At 40.6% G+C, this 16603-nt stretch overlaps 1 protein-coding gene across 1 annotated transcript in view; it reads left to right on the forward strand.

The window, feature by feature from the left end:
* Positions 1 to 16603, forward strand: part of KIAA1217 (KIAA1217 ortholog) — a 190734-nt gene that overhangs the window by 98559 nt on the left and 75572 nt on the right. The window contains exons 4-5 of the mRNA XM_009330569.1: positions 7027 to 7225; positions 12619 to 12712. Coding sequence (XP_009328844.1) covers positions 7027 to 7225; positions 12619 to 12712 — 293 coding nt within the window. The remainder of the gene's footprint in view (positions 1 to 7026; positions 7226 to 12618; positions 12713 to 16603) is intronic.

Here is a 16603-nt window from a genome sequence, read left to right on the forward strand (position 1 = left end):
GTGAGGGAAAGTGCAGGCAGAGCTGGTGACTCAATGGACATACGGTGGAAGATCAAGCTAAACCAGCATGAAAAGGCAAAGACCGCCCATCATCTCAAAAAGATATGGTTGGGTAAAGAGTGAAACAAATCTAATGACTACTTTACCAACCTCTAACTCAACATTGTGTTATTTAATTTACTTTACAAAACATAGCTCAGCTTGATTTCTGGCAGTTCTCACTGCTTTTCCTCACCATGTACTCCATATTTTTCCACCTTAAGATACAGCTTTCTTTGCTAGTTTATCTAATTTTCCATTCCTTATATATCCTGTACTAATTCCTAATATATTAGTATAGTCTTTTGATATTATTATTCACCCAACAAGATCTGGAGGCCTCCTGTATGTATTTTCCTCGTGTTTTAGTTATACCTAGCTTTGCACCTTTGATTTAAAGAAATTCCAGAGCTCCCAATGCATCCAAGTTTTGATTGCTGTAGTCCAGTCAGCTTTACTAATTACTTGAAATTTTCAAATTGGAAACAAAATTTCCAGAGGATACATAGAGTGGCTGGGTCAGAAGAGAGTAGCAGTGCCTTGGTCATGCCCGTGATTTCTGGTACTATGGGAAGGTTTCAATGCTCTAGCACCTAAGCACCCAACGTCAGCCAAATACAGATATTATCATCAGTTAATACTTCTCTTCAGACAGGAGCCCATGGATTATGGTGTTGCTAAATGTCAGTAAGATTTTTCAGTGCAGAAATTTGCAAGATGTCTTGCCTACACAGAGGGTGTCCTGTAGCTTCACCGGAAACTCATGAACTTCAATTTAAGCTTTGACTGTATTTTATTTCATAACACTGAGGAGTTATTTAACTCCTCTGCCTCAGTTTTCTCTTCTTCATTATGAGAAGAGAATTATGAGAGGATTGTGTGAGTACCAGTATTTTTCCATTTAAAATTCATTGTGTGAGAGAATTAGCTGATATTTGTAAAGGTCACAGAAGATGACTCAATCAAGTTTGTTAACTCATTCTTGATTTATCAGGTATTTAACTTTTCTTTGCTGTTTTGTGCTTCATGGTTTTCTCTCTTAAATAACCGGTTTGTAAGGATAATTCTTGTTCTGTAAATTAAAGCGAGTTGTGATTAAAGCTCTTCTAAGCATCTAAGCGGCCCAGCACTGAGATCATTGTTAGCAGTATAACCATGATAACGTGGTGCTTAGGGTTAGGTCAGCACTGTGTATTAGATGCAGGTGCTGAGAGATGTGAGCTGGGTGGTGTCATGCTGCCTGCATAACATTAGCTTTTGCCATAAGGAGTAAACCTTTACCAGTTGTAACTAAGGAGTTATGATCTTACCGGTATGGGTACCATGCTTAGTCATTTTGGTTATGCAGCTCCTTGCTCTAAAGCCAGCCTGGACCCCATGAGTTCAGGTATGGGTCACCATTACACTATGTGGGCACGTCCTCAGCTGCCAAGTGAGTTTTACAGCCCAGCAGCAGTATCTGAGCCAAGCAGCTTGCTGTGCATCTGGTGCGTCTGTGTGAGCTGCAGCACAGGCAGTCCTCGAAGCTGTGCTAGCTGGACTAAAGGTGCAGGATGGCTGTGCCGGGCACCCTCTAAACCCAGCGCTGATGGGTTCAGCTTGTGCAGGAGGCACTGCCTATGTAAATCAGGTTAAAAGCACATCTTTCATTGCACTGTGTTGTGCTTCATGTAGACCAGCCCTGAGAGAAGTTATGAAATATTTTGCAAGTCCTTCTGTCACTGACCCTTGGTAAAGGGGGAGCAGAAATTCTTTTGTTTTTGAAAGAGCTCTGTATGCAGGGAAGGAAGGGGCGATCACGCGGTGTGTTCACATGATCATCATCAGGTCTGGGTTTTATGCTCGTAAACCTTTCTTTGAACATGTCCTTTCACCCCTCAAGTGTTTAATTTCCCCTAGTATAAAACATAACCTTTCTGTTGACAGGAATGTTGTGAAGCAGTTTGTAGAGGTTTAAGTTTCTAAGGCCTGGCTTACATGTAAATGGTTTCTGCTATGGCCTGTGTTTAATGCCATGGCCTGTTGCCCATAGGGTGAAGAACGATCAGAAATTCCAGACGTATTTCTGAAGCTAAGTTATACCAGCATGATGAAGGGGAAAGCTTAACATGGCAGTTTGCCTTGTAGCTGTAGGAAAGCCCAGGGCTGGAAGTATCTAGGAGCACCTAGAAGTGGTAGCCACAGTGTCGTCTGACTTGGACTTTCAGAACAGTTGCATGGTATAGCTTCCTCATTCACACTGATCTTCATACCTGTCTTCCTAGAGTAGCAGGGCATTTCACAGTCCTGTTTCTTTTGTGTTTTATAAAACTCAGCACAATCTTCATGTTTCAGGTAAATCCATTGTAACAGAAGCGTAAGTGCAGGAGGGACTTCAGGCTACACGGAGACATTAACATCCATTGTGTTTAACTTTCTTTCCAGCAGCTTTGCTGACATATGTGCTGTGCCCTAACAAAAGCCATGCCTGAGTTATATTCTATTTCTTCTTGCTTTAATTCTCCATGGAAGTAATTTTTTAGCTGAAGGTAAAACAAACCTCAGAGCTCCAGCAGCTTCCATGAAGTTGGGCCTGTGGGTATTGCCGGTGTTCAGAGTTTCAGCCCAGCAACGTGTGGGAGAAAAACAATGTCAGTGACTTAAAATAATGGATTTTGAGTCTCTTTATCATGTCATGCTGAAGCTGGATTTTTAGAAGTGAGCAGTTAGTTTTGTCAAATAGGTAATGCCCTAAAGCATTGCTATATCATGATACGGATCAGACAACTCAAGAAGAAAGGCAGTAGGTTTTTTTGAGGGCATGTGATTTAAGGGAGAGTAAGGAAAAAAGAATTTATTATGCCTTTGAAAATGTCTTTTACCCCTACAGTAAGACTGTGGCCAAAACATTTCAGAGTTGTATGTTGAAGCTGTATATTTTAAGGCATGGTCTTTTTGGATAACATGCATATTTGCTTTGAAAATCCAAGACCCAAAGATAACTGTAATTTTGTTTTGGATCAATATTTTGTGGGAGTATTGGAGGACGGGCAGAGTCAAGACTGTTCTGAAATGATTTAGACTTGTGCATAAGAAAGATTTTTCAACTCTACCGTTTCTTTTGTGTTAACGGTTTCAGTAGCTCAATATGCAGCATATTTTTAGTGGCCTGAAATGCAAGAACAGCATTTTCTGCATTCTGCACTCACTTTTAAACTGGACAGAAAAGAGAGTCACACACACCTGCGAAGCTGATACGCAAAGTCTGTATTCTTAGCGAAAAAATAATTTTTTGCCATTTAATCCAAGAAAGTTTCAAATGCCAAAATATAGAAGGTTCCTTATGTTCTTCCTAAGAACTGAAAGCTATCATCAAAAATGAATATGTTTATGCACATCTTGGAACAGTGAAATAAATACAATCATTAAAAACATCTGTACTTAATTTTTTTTACAAATATAGTTAGTTTCTGAATTCTAAAGAATGTTTAGCTGCACACAATATTTGAATGAGCACTAAAAAGCCAATTTTACCTAGAAGAACATAAAGAAATAAAAGATGTCTCAAATTAAAATAATAAAAAATGAAAAATAGTTTAATAGCCCATTAAATATTGGCATTAAAAATAAAATTCTTAGGAAAATTCTCCTCAGTCTTTGAAAGAAAACTAGTGACTTTTCAGTCTGAAACAATTTTTCCACTGAAAGGAAAATGGAAGTTTGTAGTAGGATTCATAAAAGGTCTGATTGCAATCTTAATGAAAGAAAAAGTATCAGCTCTTGATAATAGTAGGAAAATTATGTTAACAGCTCCATTTTATAAAAGCAGCCTAATATTAAATAATGGTTGGGTAATGTTGAGTAGTCTGTTTAGTATTCAGAAAAATTAACATCTTCCTTCCCTAGGTGCAAGCACAATTATCTACCCACTGATTGTAAGAACATCTGCCTATGTTGTATGTTCATTCCTCTATAGCGATTACAGACAATATAGGGACAAAAATACTAAAGACTAAGAGGAAAGAGGGCTCATCTTAGATTAAAATGCCTTCTCTTCTTTTCATTAAATGCCTTTGTATTCTAGGACCTTAGCTTTTCCCATTGCTTTTGCTCGGTGTTTGTATCTCAGGACTATAAACCGCCCATCCCATTGCTGATGACTTTCAAGTGATAATCACTGAGTTGCCATCTAAGTTTTGTGATTTGCTGAGATTTGATGATGACTGATGGTAATGGCATTGAGAACCTTGTGTTCCCAACCCTCCTGTTTATATTGGCCATGGGAGAACAACATACGGTGCATCTACACTGCAATTACTATGGTGAATTCAGTTTGTGTAAAGTAGAATCATAGAATAGTTTGTTTTAGCCTACCTGTGTTGGTTATTGGTAGATGCAAAGGCATGGCAGCACAGAATCTGCTCAGGCCCCAAAGCCTGCCTGAAAATGTAATAAAGACTTTAGCGGCTAGTTCAGCCTGAATGCTGTCCTACCATTATGTCACTAGCAGCATCCAAACTGGGAGGTGTAAACCTGCCCTGATTGTATGTCTACACGAGCTGCAGTGAATTCAGCGTAGATGTTTCTGTAATCACTAATTCTTGAGCAGATCTGATATTGTATTCCTTTTCCAAATACTTTCCAATGGCTAGATAGCTTTTGAGCCATTTACAAAGCATTTAGCTGTGGCAGTGCCTCTCAGAGAGCTGGTGGAAATACAAACTTCAGTGGTATTTTTTTTCTTTCTTTTCTGCATTTTTTTTCTCTTCCATCTCATTCTGGGCTGCTAAATGTCTGCAAAGTGGATGCACCAATATATCTCGGGGGCCACCCAGCTGGAAAGCAGCTTGGCAGAAAAGGATCTGGGGGTCCTGGTGGACACCAAGTTGAACATGAGCCAGCAATGTGCCCCTGTGGCAAAGAAGGCCAATGGTATCCTGGGCTGCATTAGACAAAGTATTGCCAGCAGGTCGAGGGAGATGATCCTTCCCCTCTACTCAGCACTGGTGAGGCCACACCTAAAGTGCTGCGTCCAGTTCTGGGCTCCTCAGTACAAGAGAGACATGGACATACTGGAGAGAGTTCAACAAAGGGCCACAGGATGATTAACTCGGTTGGAGCATCTCTCCTATGAGGAAAGGCTGAGAGAGCTGGGACTGTTCAGCCTGGAGAAGAGAAGGCTCAGGGGGGCATCTCATCAATGTATAAAAGTACCTGAAGGGAGCGTGCAAAGAAGATGGAGCCAGGCTCTTTTCAGAGATGCTTGGTGAAGGGACCAGGGGCAATGGGCACCAACTGAAACATGTGAGATTCCCTCTGAACATCAGGAAACAAGTTTTCACTGTGAGGGGGACCAAGCACTGGCAGAGGTTGCTCAGAGAGGTTGTGGAGTCTCCCTCCTTGGAGATATTCAAAAGCTGTCTGGACACCATCCTGGGCAACTCGCTGTAGGTGTCCCTGCTTGAGTGGGGGGGTTGGACCAGATGACCTCCAGAAGTGCCTCAAACATTCTGTGATCTGCCATTTTAGTATCTTTTGACACCACTGCAGAAGCTATGCCTGCTCCATCTCTTGCAGATAGCAAGAGAGTAAAGGTGTTTCTTCCGGGCACAATGCAGTGTTGTACAGAGACACCTGAGATGGCTCAGAAAGAGCACAGTGTGCTCTCATCAATGCATGCTGAGGCAGGATATCTGTGCCTTGGGTAGGGACTGAATATGTAGGCTCAGCTGGGCTTACCAGTTCCTGTTTCCTCTGTATCCAAAGTAGTTTCGCTGAACATTTGCTTCTGCATCTACTCCCTAGTGCTGTGGATCCGAGGAAGTTTCGTAGTTCGGCTGCAATCCTGTGGCAGCCTGTTTCCTGCTGTGCAGATCCTAATGAGCCTTCCCACATCGGAGATGCTCATGAGAAGACCTTTTGGTGGTCTTTAGGATCCAGGCCCAGCATGGTCAGAGCTAATCAACCCCGTCAAGTCCAGTCTGATTTCTGCTGTTGATTGAGATGGCATTTCTCAGTGCTTCAGTCCTTGGAGGGCTTTGTAGCTTGGGATGGCGGTGGGACTGGGCTCTAGCAAAGCTAATGAGTCATGCTCATTGTGCAGTAGTGGCCAGTGGAGTACAGGCACCCGCTGGTTATGCGGGAGTCAGCATAGCCCTGGCAGGGCCATTACAGGCATCGTGGAAGAAGTACTTAGTATCCCTTCACTGAGCCCTTAGTCTATATTATCCATGTTTTTTTCCATTATCGAGCATCTCACAGCCTCCCATTCCCTGAAAATAGAGTTAGCTATATCAGAACGGTGTCTTGAGTGAATAGGAATTTCCATAATTCATAATTCAGCATCTAAGATTACTCATGTTTCTCCCCGAGTGCTAAGGATGACTATTAACACTGCTGTGAAACTGAAAGGATCCGAAATTGCTATTGTTTTTGTGTGAGACCTCAGTTTTACTCCTGCTAGGAGTTTCACCTAGGGCTTTATACTATATAATGCCAGCAAATTGAATTGTGAACATAAAATTACTAGTGCTAAAATGGAAATCTGTTTTTGGCGGATTTTGTTGGGTAAGTGTGAGGCTAAAATGCAAAATTTATGTTTAAGGAAAACTGGGTGATATAAAAGGATAAAGTTGTTCCTCAACTGCTTTAAAAAAAAGTACCTTGTGATTTACCAACACCTTCCACTGCAAAGCAGACTTGGCGTGTTTGGGATTTTCCATTATCCTTCTTAAGGTAAACTTCTGATTTATCTAACTGAAGAACAGTAAAAATAGGCTTCTCAGCAAAGTGCAGTACTGGATCAAGGCACAACCATATCACTGTTCCATGCTCTATCCAAGAGCGTGTTGAAAAGGAAAATGTTGTATGTGCTTTATGAGTAAAGTGTGTGAGTCGATTTTTCTCTACTCATTATGGGCTTGGTCTGTGTTCCCCATGGACTTTGAAGCCCAGATCATTTCTGTGCCACTTAAGTATATGTAACTTGCTATTATATTTTGCTTGTAGGTGTTTTATATCTTCAGTACGGAGATGAAACAAAGCAGTTGAGAATGCCAAATGAAATCACAAGCACAGACACAATTCGTGCCCTTTTTGTAAGTGCCTTCCCCCAGCAGCTGACGATGAAAATGCTGGAATCGCCCAGTATGGCCATTTACATCAAGGATGAGAGCAGAAACATATACTATGAATTGTGTGATGTGAGGTAAGTCAACATGGAATTACAGCTGTTGGGTTTGGTTGGGGGGTTTTTTGTAGTACACTTAACAGAATAAAAAGGAGTGGAGTTGCTAAGTATCTGACAGATAGTGGCCTGGCACATAAAGGCATGTTCAGTGGTATCTGAGTAATATGGGAGGTTTGGTCTGACACTGCCTTCAGCTGTAGGTGCAATATCTGTTGCATAAGCCATTGATAAATGGCGTACCTTGTTCAAATATTCATATAACACATGCAGGTTCACATATTTAATATTTTATTGAATTTTAACTGAGACATAAATATTTAAAATACGGAACACAAAATAAACATTTACAGAAAAACTGTTATTTTCTTTGCTGGCAGAGCAAAGCCTGATCCTTGTGAGCCTGAAGTTACAAATATGAACGTCACCGATGTCCTCACAACAGTGCCAATTATTCATCATCTAACACTGCTAAAGATCTGTGGCCCTGGTGACTGCTGCTGCGGCAGCCCCACCACCTTCCTATTTTATGTCAGGATGCAGCAACTGCTGCACTCACTTCCCTTCACTAATTCAGAGCTTGGTCAATAAATGATCTGACTAACATCTGGGTGCATCTTTCTATCCTTTATTTTGTGGGAGTGCAGCTGCTTAATTAACCATGTTCCTTCAGTCCTAATGTCTGTGCTGTTTGAGCAGAAGGACCAGGTTCTCAGGGTCCCTAGAAAGTCCCAAATCATGTAGCAACAAAGCTCTCAGGCACACCTCAGACGTGTTACACTCCATAAAACTGTGCAAGGAAATACGGTGAGCCTTTGTGCCATCCTTTTCATAGAAGTTACATGATAAAAAGGATGAACAGAAGAGCATAAGAAGATGAAGGAGAAAGCAGAAAAGGTGTTTCCCCTCTCTGCCAGTCTACCACTAGTGCAGGAAAATGATGTGAAAGTAAGAGAGGTGTACTGTCCGCTGCTGCCTTGCTTCTTCTGGAGATCCTGTGCTTCTCGATATCATGTTGTAGTTAAAAGACCAAGTTGGAGCTTTTCTTGTCTTGCCACTTCCAATTCCCCCATTCCTCTTCTTAGTCTTTGAACAGCACTGCACTCCATTTTCTCTCCTCTGTCTTGCTCTCCTCAGGCTGTCTACCCAGTGTCTTGTCATTAGCCAGCCTCTTGGATTTCAGTTTCTGGTTTTTTTATCTTCCTTGCTTTGCAGACTCCCACACCCCTGTTTGGCCACTGTAATGCCTATGTTAAGACCCATCTGATTTTTTGCATCATCATTCATCATGTGCGCAAGTTTCTTATACATCAGTCTATTCACAAGATTGGATCAACTGATTAAATCAAGATACAGGTTACTACGTCTTTGTTGCCAAGCGCATTATTGCCATCATCTGGCCCATCGGCTCCTTCTCTCTCACTTTATCCCTCCATCTTCCCTTGAGTTTCAGACTAACAGTTTATGACTTCATCTCCTCCCTGCCCCTGAGAATGTGATTATCTTAATACCACTCCACCTTTTTTTCCCTTGCTCCCATTGCAGGCGTCACCCTGCCAACCTCAGGCCTGGCTCAATCCCAACATCTGCTTCCTCTGTTCCTATGCCTGTATTGTAGAGCATTTCTAGAGGAAATCCCACGACCCAGCTGACTTCCTCTGTAACAAAATTCCCTCCTTCAGTTCTTCCACCCTTCTCACTAAGGAAACCTCAGCAGTTCCAGCTTAATGGAGTCCAAAGCATGCACTACCAGCTGCATTTTCACCGCTTTTGAATAATTTATGCAACAATTTCTCCATTTCTGTTCCTTACTCTTCAGATCTTGCCAGTGTCTCCCCTCAGAGAACAGGTGAAAAAAAGTATCATTTTTCTGTCCTTTGCTTGCCATGTCTTCCTTCAATTCTCTTCTTGCTTCCTTGTCTTAAACATGGGTGTTTTAGTCAACTCTTCAAGCTCTCCACCTCCCTCAGAGGCTGTCTCATTTTCCTCTGTGCCTTGCATCCCTTGCTTTGTCTGTTAACTTGCTACTCTATTAAAGTGCCTGCTCTTATGTTGCTAACATGTTTTTGTGCCTCCCAACAAAACTGTCCCTGAACACAACATACTTCCCACCCCATCACCTTTCTTTCTTGCACTGAGCAGTCACTACAACTGTTGGCTGGAGTTTTACTCTGTCCTAGACCCATTTCCAACCTGTCTGGGGTTTTATTCTTCTAATTCCAACTTGTCTTTTGTTCCCTGCTGTTTCATTGCAATTGGCAAAGTCAACAAATGGCCAGCTTTTGTGAACACCCTTTTTCTCTCAGATCTCTTATGTACTTTTAATGTTTTGTTCTTGAAACTTTGATCTCCCTTTGTTTCAATGGCTGTTCTTTCCTGATTTCTCCCTGTCTCTCTCCTCTCCTTTCAGGTATCATTTGAGAGGTTCTCTTCTCAAACATTGATTTTCTGTTGTGTTTTTTCAGGGCTTTGTCCTCCTTCCTTTTCCTTGTCTGTACATATCTCGGTCATCCCTGTGGATTAGTTGAATTATCATACCTACCTGGGTGACTCTCCCATTTATTTTTCTGTCTCTCCTTTAGGGTGGGATTCATCTGACCAAATGGAGATTTTTACATCCACATTTTAAGCTGGTTGTGATTAATCCTGTAAAATTGTCTGATAAATTATACATGCCAGAGAACCTAGCTGTTGATGTCTTCCCTGTAGTTGGATGACATGAGTCCTACCTCTTCCGTCCAAACTAAAGTCTTGATCTTCTCTTTTAATGTAGTCTCACAGACCATTAGTTTCAGCCTAGCTTATGTTATCCTTCATTATGCCATCACACTCCTCCCCCTTTTCTTTCTTTCTTTTTTTTTTTTTTTTTAACCACTGGGGACAAAGCACTATCTTCTACTTAAGCCCATAACCTGGTCCTTTTCTTAAAGTGGTTCAGGGCTCTACATCCAGTGTAGATTTCAGATTTTTTCTGCATAACTTCCCTATGATGCAGCCTTTCCTTTCCCACTACGTAGTGAAAAAACACTCAGCTAATTCGTCAGCTTTTTAGTAGCAACTGCTGTAATGGTCTTTTCTCGGCAGTTGGCACAGGTAATATCTTGTTCGCTCTTACCCATTCAAATGAAGCAACAAAGATCATTCTCCTAGTTTGACAAGCAGACTGCTTCACATGCATTTTTTTCATTTGTCCTCTGGCTGTATCTTTTCCATTTCATTAAATATAAACTACTTGTCTTCATTATGAGGGCTCCTCCAAGCCCACTTCAATGCTACTTTTAATTTCTTGTTTAGTACCAAGTGCCATCTGCTTCCACTTGGTGAATAATGCCAACTTTCATTCTACATGTCTTTAATTTTCAAACAAGTGCCTTCACGCTCTCTCTCAGGCAGCCCTCTAATGGGCTTGGAAGGCGTCCTCTGCAGACATCCGCAAAGCCACTGTGTTGGTCTCCTTCCAGTCCCACCTTCCCGCTCTCTCTGTTGCACTGCCTACTCAGAGCATGCCCGTGGTCCCAGGATCTGTTTATTGCTCCTCTGGCTGGAGAGACTATGGTCTTCTCATTTTTTTTTGTTCCCTTATCTTTCTGCAGCTATCCTGTTGTCTGTTGTGTTTTCTATTCACCTTGTAAGCTGCTGGAGAGGTGGTATTCCTGGGGTGTTTATACAGCACACACAGATCAATGAGGCCTTTGAACATGCCAAGAGCATCTGGGAACTACAGTAATGCAAATAGTAATAATAAAAGTACAGTAATATATACCTGTTATCACTAATGTTTATCTTAGAATAGCAACATGAGGTGAAATAGAATTCACTTCAGAGATCAAATGCCTAGTATTTTGGTGCTTTGCCTTGCAGCAATGCTTTACTTTAAAAAGTGTCATGTTTCTACAAGAACTATTTACAGAGAATGCTTTTAAAACAAACTCCACTTAGTTGAGGTACCATCTCATAGCCATCAGACAGAAAAGACAGCAGATAATATTTATTTAAATGAATAATATACCGTTTCTTGAACTGAAGATGAGAGCACTTGCTTTGTATCGAAAAGAACATATTTCCAAGTCTGAGGCAGAAAATGGTAACTGAGACTCCCAGTGCAAGTCTCAAAGTGAAAGGGTCACATTTGCAAGATGGAAAACAGTTTATGTTACCATAAATAATTGAAGAACTTGAACTTGCCGCAAGGTAGCTATTTTCCTATGCAGTCTACAAGTAAACACTCATAAATACTAAACTTCTCATCAGCCCCGCAGTTCTTAAACAGAAGGCACTGATCTGTCTCTTAAGCTGTGGGGTTTCTTTAATAACTACTTGACATCTACAACAGCAGCACAAGTTCTGACTAGCTACCCATTCAAAGTAATCACTGATAGTAATATGACATTGTAAGAAAGAAATTGGAGCTGCCCAAGAATCCTTTCCTTCATTTTTAAATGATAATCTCAGTGATTAAGATCAGTTTACTAGACTTGTAGCTGCACCTGGAGGAAAGGAATTCAGTCACATGTGTAAGTAAATTCTCTAGAGATCGCTACTGGGAAATGAAAGGAATCGCAGCTTTGAAAGGATGTAAGTGGGCATAGATTGGAGGCTTTGCTGCTGATTAAATGCGAGCAAGAGATCAGCAGAACTCAGTGCAAAAAGCCATAAAATTATTGGAAGGTAGGTTTTGAAACAAAATAGAAAACTAATGTCATCTAGCCCTTTCCTAAACGCAGTAGTTTAAAAGTGGACTAATGAATGACAAAGTGTTGGGTCCTTATTAAACAAAAATATTCTCTTTGGGCTTTCCATCTAAGCCATTTCTGTGGTAGCTTTCATCAAAACTTTTGCTTGTTTATTTGTTTTTGTAGTTCCTATTTTTTCCCTTAAAACCTATCTTTTTTATAAAGTTTAGAGGAACGATTTATCTGCTACTGAATGTTTAGCTTTTGTGGAGTTTTTTTCAGGTTTGTGAACAAGCTGATAATTAGAATTGCCTCAAGAATAATTACAGTTAGAAAGACTGCTTTTCTTTTGATAGTCCTACTGCTTACAATAGCAAAAATTCACGTGGGCTGAGTACACAATAAAACATGTAAATATTAACTAAATCCTTTTGAGTGCCATGTAAATGTTGAAGCTCTATTGTCTTCAAAGTGTATTCACTCTATGGCAGGATCTTGAAAGAAACTTAACACTATCTAATTTTTATGGGTGTGGAGTTGTAGCAAAAGAATGATACTTCCCATGGGAAAGAGAATCAAAGTAGGCTTTTGTTTGTCTGTATGTGTCTAATTTATGGCATTTAGGTTTTTCTTATAGGTGGGCTGCAGACCTATATGTTTGTCTGTTGCCTGAAACTTTCAGGCAACAAAGCAAATAAAACTACTTTAATCTGTTATCATTGCTGATTCTTTTGATTCCAGGAATATTCAAGACCGATCTTTCCTTAAAGTTTACAACAAAGATCCTGCACATGCATTTAATCACACTTCCAGAGCTGTAAATGGAGATATAAGGGTAAGTACTAGTGCTGCATTTATACTCCTCTTTCCTCCAGCTTTTATGTTAAACGTTTAAATTCCTAACTGTAATATGTACACAACAATTCATAAAAGCGAGGGCAAATGTGCGACACGTATACAGAAGAGGGAACTGATAATGCTTACCGTAATGTTTCTTAACTGCTTTGCTTTTTCCAGTTACTTGCCCTGAGCATTAACTTTTTTTTTTGTTCTTGTTTACTAGCATTAAAGCATGTGAATCAAAACATAGCCTTTAGTTACTTTTTTCGGGACACAGACAGTGCTCAGAGTTTATACAACTTCTTATTTCATGTTTCCAAACCCTTTACAGCGAAGTACAGCATGGTGTTAGTTCATTCCAGCAAGGCTTCAGCATGGACTGGTTTGCGTAGCTGAGCAGATGTACCTAGCTTGAAGTCTATTGAAACACTTTGTAAATGATCATTTCAAGTAAGAAATTCTGATAAAAACCTGTTGTGGTGTAAATGGTTTTGTCTTTTTCTAAAATTTTCTACCTGTACTGAACAAGAACAAGTATATTTGCATTTTCAAGTGAACATTTTGTCTTGGGAAACTATAGCAAAGGCATTTGAAACGTATTCGATTTCTCTCTGTTACTGTCTATCTTTTGCTGGACTGTAATCTCCCACCTTGATGCCAAGAGGGCAGGAGATGTGGCTGTGCAGCACCTCTTCCACCATGTTACTCACAGCTAATGTTGCAGCAGGGGGTGGTGGTGGTGGTGAGATTACACAACCTCATCTCCTCCCCACCCATCCTAGGTCTGTCCCCAGGAAGCAGTGCAACCAAATGAGCTCGATGGGGCCAGAAGGGAATGCCACTACTGTCCTACCTGCTTTGTGGCTTTTATGTGTGCTCCAAAGCTGATGGAACTGCGCAGAACATTTCCTGTGAAGTGATTTGCTTAATTGTACATTTGCTTCTCGGTTTCATTATCAATCTGAGCGTGTCACACTGCTTTATTATTAATATTTCATGTAAGTACTTCTGCTGTTTCCACAGTTTAGGGCCTCATTATTTTAGAAAGATTGCAATAGTTTATTTACAGGCACTATTCTCAACCACCTCTCATTTATGTACTTCAATTATGAAATGGTCCTTTTGATAGGTCAGAAATCTAATTACTTGGTTATTCACACTGCTGCACACACAACATGAGAGAGCAAATAGATGTGCTTCAAAGGACTGATGTGATGATAGTTTTTAGTGTCTTCTTTAAGGTCCTGAAATTCTTCAGTTCTAGTTATATTCCTGTAGCAGTAACTGGGTGTATCTCATTCATATTCGAAGGCATGACATACTATCGTTGTGCATTATGACGTTAACTCATGTAACAGTTTCACTGTAGCTTTATCAAGTTATGCTGTACTGTTCTTGTTCCATGTGCAGTGGATGCTGAACGTACCTACTGTGGCTTTATTTGCGTGCTCTAGACCTGTTTTCAGATATGGTTAACTACTGTGCTAGCTACATATATTCAAAACTAAAGATTACTTCTTTGGCCCTCTTCCAGGCATTTACTGCCTAACAGAGTTGTTCTGAACACAGGTGCTGCTTCTGTTCAAAAACGGTAATAATTTGTATTGCTTATTTTAAAATACTGTGTTGTACAACAGATATGCACACTTTACACCTCCTGATTATGGCTGAGTTATCTCTCTTTGGCCATAACTCAAAAATAATGGTGACACAGTGATGATCTTTGCAGAAGTGGTGGTTTCATGGTAGAATACTGTATTTTGCTCTGCTAAAATGCCAAAGATGCCATTTTGAAATTCTGCGCATCCAACAAAACAGCTATTTTCTCATTTGGCTTTTCCTTTGCATTGGCAAATTTCTCGTCTTTCTGGTCTGAGAGGTGAAGTCAGAGCCAGGGTGTTCACAGGGGCTTTGTGGAGAAACATGCAAGAAGTCTTCCCTTTGATCTATGTGAACTTCTGCACTTCAAAGTTACAAGCATGGAAACAAGTCATTTCTTGAGCTCCGGAAATAATGAAACCTGTTTGTCTAAGGATCTGTGTTTTCTGTTTGAGTTCTTCCTTGTGCAGCAACGCTCAGATCCTAACTGAGGCTTTTCCCAAAGTAGAGGGATTTAATAATGCTCTCTCCGATCCTCATGCTCCAGAGTCTAAAAAGCTGGAGCACACACTGCAACTTTTCCTCTATTCGGCAGAAGTACTGTAGGATCTTCTCGCAAATCTCTAACTTGGCAAAATTTGTGGGGACATAGTGGTCTAATGGTTTCTACCCTTTGGTTAAATCTGGTTGAAATTTGCCTGCAGATTCACAGGTTATTAGGTCAGGGGAGACAACCACCAGTAAGCAGATGGATTATACATCCCTCTTTCCTTAGCAAACCAGATTAAAGGGCGTGGAAATGCGGAGGGAGTAAGTGAGAAACATGTACATTTTATGTACTGGTATTGCACGGTACCAAAAGATTGTGGAAAAAGCTTTGCTTCTCATCTCTTCTTTGTGTTTGTGCATCTTTGCATTGGGTAAATTGATGTTCTTCAATTTCATGTGATACGAGAGTGCTAAATTCACTACAGTGGGAAGTAGGGAGTAACTCTTGTAGCCACTGTGCTCCGCATCATGGTTAACTGTTTCAAAAAACCTACAGGAAAGCAGCTTATTGTCAGACTGGTTGAAAGAACAGTATTTAGAATATCATGAATTAGCCGTTGTAAGTACATTTTTCCATGGTGATACTGTGAGTGTGGTTGTATCTCCTGCCATATGTGAGTTAAAGCTTTGTTTTTTTGAGGTTTGGGAAAGTTTTGCCTTACAGATTTTTCTACTGTTCGCCTTCTTGTCCCTTTGGAACCTTTATCCCTGGGTTTGATGATGTTCAGGCTTCTAATCATGTGATTTATAATCATTTCCATGTAACAGACCCAAAATAATCTCAGAAAATAATGTTAGCTGCCAGCTTGGACACCTGTTTTAACTACCAAACAGATGTGAGACCTGTATAAGAATTGGCAGTAACACTTGAAGTATTAAGTATTACCCATATGGACAAGAAGACTTAGAAAGTGCGAGAGGAATGTGGGATCTGTGAGTTTCAGATCTCCTATCAAACCACTCAGCTTTCATGTCCACTAATTCTAATTTTCCTGGTCTTCTTTCTGTTTCCTGCATTTTTCTGAATGGGTTGTGTTTGAGAAAAGGGGTTTTGCTTGGGGTCTAAGCAAGTTCTAAAGGACAGTTTCTCCTGAAATCCTTGAGTGCCTTACTTGCTTACTGATACTGTGCTGTGACCGTTTAGATCTTGAAGAGCATGGTTTGTTTGACAGGTCTGCCATGTTGAATGCTATTCAAGCAAGAGGTAGCTACATAATGCCGTCTCACTGAATATTTGTGTTTGTACTCTTCCTTTTTTTATTATTCCTTTCCCAAAATCTATGCTGAAAATCTGTAGCAGCTGTTTTCTTTGGAGAAATGTATTTTCTCATTGCTGCATTTCATTCATTTATAACTTAGCCTGAGCTTGTAACATGTTCAGATGATCTTTTTATTCTCTCTGGCATTGTTTTGAATTCCAGTGCAAATGTACACAGCCATGCTGGTCTGTGCTGTTAGAATTAACATTTGTCATTTGCATAGATTCGAAGAGGAAGACTCGGTGTAGGGTCTAGGTTGCCTCTCTTCTCAACTTTAGTGGTGGTGTATAGATTCAACATCAATAGGTGACACTAAAGAACTGATGGCAGATTTTCGTATGTTGCTGAACAAACTGAATTTCTTTGGAAGCGTCACAGCTCCTTTTAGCCTGGGTTGTTGCTGTGAGCCCTGGTGACTCCAAGCGGAAGTAATTCCCCCACCGAATGTGCACAGCGTATTTTCTGTCTTCATTCCCTAC

The sequence above is a fragment of the Pygoscelis adeliae genome, unplaced genomic scaffold (genome assembly GCF_000699105.1).
Source record: "Pygoscelis adeliae isolate BGI_AS28 unplaced genomic scaffold, ASM69910v1 Scaffold27, whole genome shotgun sequence".
Taxonomy (NCBI): Eukaryota; Metazoa; Chordata; class Aves; order Sphenisciformes; family Spheniscidae; genus Pygoscelis; species Pygoscelis adeliae.